The sequence below is a fragment of the Penaeus vannamei genome, chromosome 42 (assembly GCF_042767895.1).
Source record: "Penaeus vannamei isolate JL-2024 chromosome 42, ASM4276789v1, whole genome shotgun sequence".
Classification (NCBI taxonomy): Eukaryota; Metazoa; Arthropoda; class Malacostraca; order Decapoda; family Penaeidae; genus Penaeus; species Penaeus vannamei.
In genome coordinates this window covers 25,227,998-25,237,997 of record NC_091590.1, presented here as the reverse complement: position 1 = coordinate 25,237,997, position 10,000 = coordinate 25,227,998, and the positions used below count along the sequence as shown (strand labels likewise).

The 10,000-nt window shown below is 38.8% G+C and overlaps 1 protein-coding gene across 1 annotated transcript in view; it reads right to left on the bottom strand.

The window, feature by feature from the left end:
• Positions 1-7,462, bottom strand: part of LOC113829798 (serine/threonine-protein kinase Chk2) — a 10,621-nt gene extending 3,159 nt beyond the window's left edge. The window contains exons 1-8 of the mRNA XM_027382971.2: positions 7,306-7,462; positions 5,567-5,675; positions 5,037-5,145; positions 3,494-3,648; positions 2,444-2,571; positions 1,885-1,998; positions 1,300-1,503; positions 24-232 (exon numbers count right to left, since the gene is read on the bottom strand). Of these exons, the coding sequence (XP_027238772.1) occupies positions 24-232; positions 1,300-1,503; positions 1,885-1,998; positions 2,444-2,571; positions 3,494-3,648; positions 5,037-5,145; positions 5,567-5,675; positions 7,306-7,341 (1,064 nt within the window). The 5' untranslated portion in view covers positions 7,342-7,462. The remainder of the gene's footprint in view (positions 1-23; positions 233-1,299; positions 1,504-1,884; positions 1,999-2,443; positions 2,572-3,493; positions 3,649-5,036; positions 5,146-5,566; positions 5,676-7,305) is intronic.
• Between the last annotated feature and the right edge of the window lie 2,538 nt (positions 7,463-10,000).

Below are 10,000 nucleotides of genomic sequence, written 5' to 3'. Positions count from 1 at the left end.
ATTACGACTGCACTTTTACACACCTTACAAACAGCACCACTCCAAGGCTCCACATGTCCACACGGTTGGTGTACGACAAGGGACCAAAATCCAGCAGTTCTGGGGCTATGTAAGTTGGGGTGCCACAGAAGGTGGTCATCTGGCTGGCATCTGCAGCAAACTTGGACAGGCCAAAGTCTGTCAGCTTGATGCGCGTGAATTCCTCATCTGAGCCGAGGAGGACATTTTCTGGCTGTGAAAGAGAGAAAAAAATAAACATCCGAATCACAGTAAATAATTGGATAAAGACAATAAAAAGATAAGACACAAGTTAATCAGTGAGGGCATTCTCTGGTTTCGGACTGATGAAATGTGAGCACTAACTGCAATCTGCTAGGTGTGTGGCCTGTAGGCTGGATGCACGCAACCACTTGTGTGCCGTGACAAGACTTTAGTCCTCCCCTTTGCAATGTTATTTTCTCTTTTTATGCACAAGTATTTATAGCTTTCTTGCAATTTTCCAAAGTCCATATTAGTCATTTGATTTGCTTTATCTAGATGGTACAAGACTGATGTCCTTGCACAAACTTCATATCATCCTTCTAGGTAGTCCATGTCTCATTGCAAGAAAAACAACAATAAGTAACATTTTGTTATTTGTGTAATTTTACTGCTTTTCTTGTAACATTCATTTTTCTGCAATAAAACTTCCACTGCTGGTCACAGAGGCCATGAAGAGGATGCTGAGCACAGAAATGGCCTCCTCCCTGGAGCCGGCACTCCTCCAGTCAAGGCTCACAGATGTTACATTCCACACTTGTTTGTCGATGGAAATAAAGTAGAGCCCCTTTCTAAATGCTAAATGAGTCTTGTCACCCTCCAAGAGGTTTGTGCACTCATGGCGAGTCTTTCCTGATGCCCTGGCCTTCGGCTGAAATACTTACGCAGCCCTCATGCCAAATCATTCTAATGGAAGGGGTTAAGCATCGTAACACGTCACCTGGACTATGAAGCACTAGTATAACACAAATCAAAATAGTAATCAATTCAATCAATAATAGCAGGGCTGTATAACAATAACAATAATAATTACATATGTATCAATAGTATTTACTACTATTTTTATTATCATTATATTCATCATAATCAAATAACAAATACATAAATACAATAATAATGATACTAACAAAACAAGATTCATACCATGATAATAATAATCAGCAATTGCAATTCTGTAATTTCTAAAATGACTGTGATTATTATACCAACAATGACAGAAAACAACAACCCTGCTGACATAAGACATCCACATTCAGGTACCTTAATATCCCTGTGTGTGATGTTCTTCCTGTGCAGGTACTGAACTGCGAGTGCCAACTGATAGAAGTAAAATTTGACAGTCGACTCAGGCAGTCTGCGGTTAGAGGCCAGCCTGTCAAACAGCTCCCCACCCTCAGCAAGCTCCATCACAATGTAGATTTTTTCTGGAGTATCGATCACATCCTGAAGCCTGATGATGCATGGCTGCCGAGGAGGAAATAGTTGGAATGTTAAGTTACATCATCTGGGATTTGTGGCTCTTACTCATTTCTTTTTTTATATAGAACACATAGCATTGGGAATCTATTAAAAGGAGGAGGAGGAGGAGGAGGAGGAGGAGGAGGAGGAGGAGGAGGAGGAGGAAGAGGAGGAGGAGAGGAGGAAGAGGAGGAGGAGAGGAGGAAGAGAAGGAGGAGGAAGAGGAGGAGGAGGAGGAAGAGGAGGAGGAAGAGGAGGAGGAAGAGAAGAGAGGAGAGCAGAAAAGAGATAGAAGAGAAGAGGAGAGAGAAAAGAGAAGAGCCAGGAACCGAGAGAGACACGAGACCCTTAGAAGCCACAAGTCCTCCCACACCAAATGCGACTCACGTGGTCCACTGATTGCAGAAGTTTGATTTCATTGTTGATTGTGTTGATATTATTGAGGACAATCTGACTGCCTTTCTTCCTGAGGATTTTGACAGCACAGCGTTCGAGAGTGTCCTGTGAGGCGAGAGAAAGCCACCAGGGTTACGAAGGCTATTTGATTATCAAATATTGCTTCTATTCTATTTGTTATGATCATTGTATATGTTATTGTTAATGTCTTTGGTACTGCTATAACTATTTTTGATAGCATCATCTTTTGGAAGATTCAATGACATAATCATGTTTCTCTAAGGTTTCATTTCATTATATATCCTAATCCTTATCAATATTGTTACTATCTATCATAATACATATTTCATCATCATCATTATTTTGTATGCAAATATATTTAACACCATTCATTCCTATAACCTACAACTAATCAACTTGTTCCTTCTATCAAAATAATCACCACTATCATTATCACTTTCAACTTTATTATCTATATCATTATCACTATCTTTCTCTTTTTCTACAATTTTATTGATGTTTTTATTCTTTTTCTTTTCTTTTCCCCTACCTGCTTGTATGCCAATCTGACTTCCCCGAAGGTGCCTTCACCCAATTTCTTCGACATAGTGTACAACTGCGTCAACTGCGGGGGGTAATTGCTGTCGTCGTTTTGCAGGCAGTCGTAGAACACAAATACTGGTAAGATGAGAATCCAAATTCATGTTTCTAGATGCATTTTTTTCTTTCTAATTGATATTCATGTATACAAATGCTCATTTCCATTTCATTCATGATTGATGTTCATGTTTAGATGTATACTGTTTTTCATTCTTCATCATTCTTTTATCTTTCTACTTTTGCCATTTCCCATTTTTCGTGATAATAGTCACTGGCATTGACTTAGTAACTGATAAATGATTCATGTAAAGTTCTCAAAACAAAAATGAAAAAAACTACCACAAAGAAAAATACTCACAATTATGAACAAAAGGAAGAGAAGAACACCCAAAGCACAAAGCATTTCTGATCAGTTAAACTCTCCTCCCTCAGCTCTGAATAAATCTTTTACAAGAGAAACAATTCCTAAAGAACAAAGACAAAAACAAAAGAAAAGAAAATGTCTTTCAACATGCACACAAGAAAAAAATATAAAACAAGAGTTCAAGGTTATTACTTTTCTTCAATTCTTGTCGTTTTTCCATCCCTTCCTCTTCTATCTACTTAGAATAACTGTTCTTTAGAAAAGGACTTTTGCATTAACAGTAAGCAAGATTCTGCCAGAAGAACAAGAAAGAAGAAGCCCCCTGAAGAACAGATTCATTTTACTTCCATGAGCAACTGAGATCTGGGCAGTGTCATCACCTGAGTCTCTTCCCCTTACTCTCCATTTCCATCTCTTCAACTAATATAAAACAATAATAAACAAAAGAAAGAAAGAAAGAGAAGAAAAAACAAACTAAGAGATATGTCCTTCCCTATTTGCATGCACTAGTGAAACTTTTCTATTGATCTGCAAGACAGCTTTCATCCCCCTCCTTCTTCCCTCCCAACTCTATGTCCCCCTCTTCCAAACACATGTAATTAATGAAAATACAAATAGACAAATAGATAAATGCACCTTTTTTATTGGCATGTGCAAGTGAGATCTCATCATTGTTCTGCAGAACGACCTTCTTCCCTCTCCCGACCTGCTTCTTGTTGACAAAAGTACCATTGCATGACAGGTCTTCCAGCAGGACCACTTCATTGCCGATATTGGTCTCTCGACTCACTCTGTAAAAGTAAGGGGGGCAGGGAACAAGGAGAATGAATTAATGAAAGAATGAATAATAATAATAATAATAATAACAACAACATCCTAAAGATGATAAAATCTGCTATCTGCCATTTACCATTCTTGCCACCCTTGTTAAGCCAGGTTAACCCATTGCCGCCGGGTGGCACGTACGTACATGCCATGGCTGTTGTGGACCAAACGCCGGGGGCATCATGTCATGCCCATTCCCGCGCTACTGGCTCGTTGGACGGAGGTTGTTTTTCTCCGGTAGTAGCGACTTCATTTATATGGTAAAGATTTTAGGCTATGGCACCTAAAGTGAAAGTAAACCTTAAAAATTTTAATATTTTTATATATTTTAGCAAAATAAAAGCTTTTAGGTGCTAAATGTCCCTCGCAAACTACCGATCGAACCGGGCGCAAACAGGGGAAACTGCTGATGCGCGCCAAAAGCCTGTGCATACATCAACTTGCCAAAATTTTTACCCGTCGGCGATGGGTTCAGATGAAACTTTTTCCAAACTGACCACACCAATTTATCATTCCTAGTGGCCATCAATTATCTGTCGTTATAATAACCATTACCATATATTCAATGATATTTTGTAAATATATATCCATTCTATACAAATCCTCCAGCATATCTTTCAACTACAAATAATGCCATGCATATATTGGTCTTTGATATTTCAAGAATTTTTGTTTCTTGCACGACAGAGACAACAGAAATATATATCTATAACAGTGATATGTGTATCTATATGTGAAAATAGTAAAAAGACAATACACATCAGGTGACTGTATGATGCATTATAGTACACTTGACAGAAGGGAAACAGAGAGAGGGAGGGATTGCGGTTCACCGTAATTAACACTTTGACTACTCTAAACAACCTACATTTCATTCACAAAAAAAACAACAACAAGACAAGACAAGAAAGACGAGGTCCTACAGTGGGTATCGGGGTATGGGAACAGTATAGTGTGTAAGGATGTCGAAAGCTTGGCAGAGAGAGACAGATTTATTAACATTGATATCATTCATGGCAAATAAAACTTAAGGGGTTCATATATCTTGCATATGTAAGATGAAGGGAAGGATAAAGAGAAGGAGGAGGAGAATAAAGAGGAGGAAGAGCAGAATATGGAGGAGGAGGAGGAAGAGGAGAATAAGGACGAGGAGGAGGGAGAGGAGAATAAGGAGGAGGAGGAGGAAGAGGAGAATAAGGAGCAAGAGGAGGAGGAGGAGGAGGAGGTGGAGGAAAGGGAAGAGGAGAAGGAGGGTATAACTATAATCATCAAATATAAATATAACCAGACAACATAAATCACAAAATAACAATCACAACACCAGATAATACCAACCTCTTATACAGCCACTCACCGAAAGTGTATTTTTGAAATGGCCGGCAAAAGTGAATTGTCAAAATGGTCCCTTGTGAATTGGTGGTCAGCGTCTCCTCTACCAAAAGTGTAAGAGTTCTTGCTCAAGTCTGGTGGAAGAGAAAAATAAAATTAAAAAGACACAATTGATACTGATGATGATGATGATAATAAAAATAACAATGATATTCGTGAAAATACTATTGTTAATGTTGATTACTGACTAACCGATGAGGTTGATGATGACAACAGTAATAATGAGGAGCAGGTGGAGGCAGAGGTGAAGGAAAGGGGGAGGAGGAAGAGAAAGTAAGAGGAAGACTTGGGGGTAGAGAAAAAAGAGAATAAGGAGGAACTGGAGATGGAGGAGGTGAGGGGTAGGGGAAGGAGACAAAAAGATGGCAGACAGAGATGCTGAAGCTTCGAATTAACATAAAAAAAAAAAAAAAAAAAATCAGTGTTATTACAACTATTACTCCTACTTTTATTAATAATAATTAGGAAAAAGCAAGTCTGGAAAAAAAAACTTACTATAAACTGAGACATTTTCTCTGACAGAGAGTAGTCGGCCCCAGACATTCTCTATATCAGCCAATTCATACTCTGACTGGCTTGCCACCTCCTGCGTCTCGCGCCAGCCCTGGGGGGGAAAGAGAAAGAAACTGTATTTGGGAGTTTGTGTAATAATGTCAGTTTAATAAGTCCTAATTCTTGTTTTTAGCATATTGTAAAAACCTTAATTTTAATTTTTTCCCCTTATCTTTTCCACTATAAATATAATGAACTTGATGTATCCCAATGCTTACACTTACAAACAAAATTGTTTAAACTGAAGACTCTTAATCTTAAAAATTAATGTATGAAGTTTCAGAAGTAAAATTAAGGTCACATGCTTAAAGACATTGTAGAATCCAATCTTCGAAGCACAAAATCCTCTACTAAGGAATAATAAAGCAAAAAATAAACTGGCATACCAAAGTCACACTAGAGGATAAGAACATTATGTTTATGAAACTTGCAGTCCTTAATTTACATTAAGACTTCCTACAAGCGCAAAGATTCTGGCATAAGATAATTGTGTTAAGAACTGAATTGCATTATACAATTTCATCAAGCATATGGACATAAGTAATAATCGTGCTTCATAGGCCTACATTTCTGTTGCCTGAATTTTTGACTGACAAGAGACTTTTGTCTCTTCGCTGAACTACGCAAAGAGTGGGAGCCCTTCCCACCCTCTCTCTTTCTTTCTTTTTTTTTTTCTTTTTTTCTTTCTCTCTCTATCTCATGCGCTCCTTTTGGTTTGCCAACTATTGCCAGAGTAAGGAGAGAGTAGGCCGCAGCATCGCTACATGTTTAGACCCTTGGTAAACAATTGTGGGGGGACTTTGACTTGGTGTAATAATTCTGATCATATAAAAGCATTATTACACAGGTCTTTTACAAGCATTATATTTGTTTTTTCTCAATATTCACAAAATCTTCTTACCTATAATTACCTTTCTATGAATCAAAAACCTTTGAAAACTGGTGCAATAGATGCAACAGCAATCACATACACATTCTGTGGGGTTAAGGACAAAAACACAAATTTATGAATATATTATTGGATACAGAAATATATAAACAAAAAGTGGATGCTTCAAAGACAACCATATTCGGATGCTTTGGAAAACAACCACATTCATCTGTCCTCTCGCACCAATTGCTACAGCCTCTAGCTCCGCACCTAATGGCTCTCCGGCAAAGGCAAGCCCAGGATCATTATGAATAGAACTGCAAGAAGCGCCCCCATGGCCCCTGTGCTCCACACTCCAGCAATCGCTAACAAATTCCTCGCAAGTAAACTCTGCAATGAATTCAGCCTCCCAAATAACCCTTTTCAATCAGGTAGGCCTATGAAAATTTGTCGTTGGATGACATCTCTTGAAAAGCAACGAAAGTAAGGTACAACATAAAACAGGATAAATGGTGACACTTATTAATATAGAGGATGCTGGTAAGGACTTAGAAATAATACAAAAATAAGTTTAAAAACCTATCAAGTTTCCATGACAACTATTGCATTTAATTAAACTTAAAATGCATTTATTCTTCAGCTATATAACACTAACAAAAGAATTGACAGCAATCTTTCTATATCTTCCAAAGAGAATGGAATTTATGAATACATTATACATCTATAATTCCGAAAAAAAAAAAAAATGAAAACAAATTTGCTTCCTTTCTAAACTCGTCTTATTTCATACCAAAAGCATCATCAATCTCACCTGCGTGCTTGCTTGGCTGTTAGGAAAAGCATCCATCTTGCCTCCCAGTAGTGAATTTTAACAAACGAATTACGGGAATTGGGAGAAAATGGGATAAAAGGGAAGAGGCGAGGCACACATCAGCTTCGTCTTGCACCACGATCTCCTTAGCACGGCCGCGCTGTTGCCAAATCTTTATAGTAAATAAGGTTTAATTTTGTTTTCATCACCGATAGGACTTTTTTCCCAATATTACTGCAAGGATAAGATTTTATATAATTCAGTTGTTTGTTACTGTAATGGATTCAAATACAAACATTTTGACATTCAGTGATCTGTATTCCAGCTTTTTGAAATTTGGCACAATTTTCCTTCCCGCTAAAATAATCAAAAATTGAAATATATTGTTTATTTCATATCTTCATCTAAGTTTTCTCTAACGCATCTTTCTCATTACTTCCTGTCATCATAAACGCTATAAACTATCTAAGTTTCATTTTCCTAAAAACATTATTACTATCAAGTGTTTATATATATCTATATAGCTCGCAAGTTTGAAATGGCTGATCTATGCGCTTCACAGAAAATTCGAGGGTGACTCTTTACTGGTTAGTGTATATATCTCATGCAGAAAATAGTTTAGAAGAATCATTTTATGTACTTTTCTTAAGGAGAGTGTTCCATATTTTGTTAAAAGGAACAGTTTTTTTTTTGTAAGTGTAAATGTTTTATGGGTGTAACTATGACATAAAATGTACCTCTTCTTTCTGTTTTTTTTTTTTTTTTTTTCTTTACTGAACTGGACGCCTCTGTTTCAGTTGTTCCTTCCCCATTTCCCTCGAATTGGCGCCCCTTTCCTTCTTTCGGTGCCACTTTCCCTTTCCACAGGTGCCCTTTTCTCTTTAATCTATTTTTTTTCTTTAAGTGGAGCCCATCTTTTGAAGCCACTCGTATTCCTTTTCCCTTCCACTTATGTTCCAATCTCCCTTCGATTTCTGCCGAGTCTCCAAATTGGTGTCTTCTTCCTGAATGTGACGCTCCCTCCCCTTCCAATGGGGTCCCTTCTCGCTTAAATGGCTGCCTCCTTTTAATTAATTTAGGAGCCCCATTTTCCCTTTCACTAATGCTTCTCTTTCCTTCCGTTGGCGCCTTTTCTCAATTAAAATGGTGCGTCCTTTCCCTTCAAACATTGTCCTTTTCTCTTCCTTCGCTGTCTCTTGTTGGTGTTAGCTGTCCCTTATTGGTATCCCTTATTTCTTCTCTTTTAGCGTTCCTCTTACCTTTGCCTCTTTTCGTTTCCAAGTGTGCTCATTCCCCTTTCAGTGGTGCCCCTTCTTATTCATTCGGTGTCTCCTTCTCGGATAATTGATGCTTTTCCCTTCCATTTGAATTCTTTTCCGTTCCTTTGACACCCCTTTTCCTTCTACTAATGACCTTTTCCTTTAATTTAGGTTCCCCTTTTCCTTCCACCAGTGATTCGTTTCCCTTCTAATGTTGTCTCTCCTAAAATTTCTTAAAAAGAAAAAAAATTATGGAGAGTTGTAGTTTTCTGTAAGGCGCTTATTGCCACTTGTTTATATCGATGTACATACACACACACACACACCAACACACACACACGCACTCACGCATAAACACACACACACACACACACACACACACAGACACACACACACACACACACACACACACACACACACACACACACACACACACACACACACACATACACACACATACACACACACACACACACACACTCTCTCTCTCTCTCTCTCTCTGTCTCTCTCTCTCTCTCTCTCTCTCTCTCTCTCTCTCTCTCTCTCTCTCTCTCTCTCTCTCTCTCTCTCTCACACACACATACACACACACACGGAGAAATGCTATGGAGTCAACACCTTAAAAAAAGGATGTAAACAAACTGGAGAGATTTCAAAGAGCAGCCACAGATAGGCACCAACTCGAAGAGATACGAGCTTCGAAGATAGACTAAAGAAAATAGGACTTACTACTTTGGAAGAAAGAAGGAAAAGGGGGGACATGATTATGCTGTTCAACTATATTACAGGAAGAGTGAAGACAAAGATGATTTTATAATTTTGAGCACAGGAAGGACGAGCGGACACAGTAAAATGTTGAAAAAATAAAAAGAGACGATAAAGATGTCAAAAAGTCCACTTTCCCAAGAAGTACTATTCATAGGCGTAAAAAACGGGAGGCAGTGAGGGGGGAGGGGGTGGAGGGGTGTGACCGGACAATCTCTTGAATGGAGGGGGCGGGACCCAACTTCTACCGCCCCCCCCCCCACTCCTTAACAAACAGCGCAATTCCTTAGTTACTCCGTTGTTGAGAACACTGACCACCTGGCCCTGCAGCTGAGAGGGCTGCCATGGCCGAGTCTGGTGTTCAAAATTTTATAACTATTATGTCAAATATCTAAATAAAGATGGCATACATTTACCGCAGATATTAATGAGTTTATATCTTTCAACCTGTTGATATTCAGGATTTTCCGGGGTATTCGCCCCCTGGTCCCAGCCGGACCATTGCCCCTAGACTCCGCCAGGGGCCTGCAGCCCCCAGGACCCCCGGCTATTTTGGAGGGGAACCTGCATTGCCCTCCACTTCAAAATACCTCCCTACTCCTATGCTATTGGTACAAATAACGTAGTCTGTGTACTAAAAATGCGTATCCAAAAAATATGCGATAATTTAA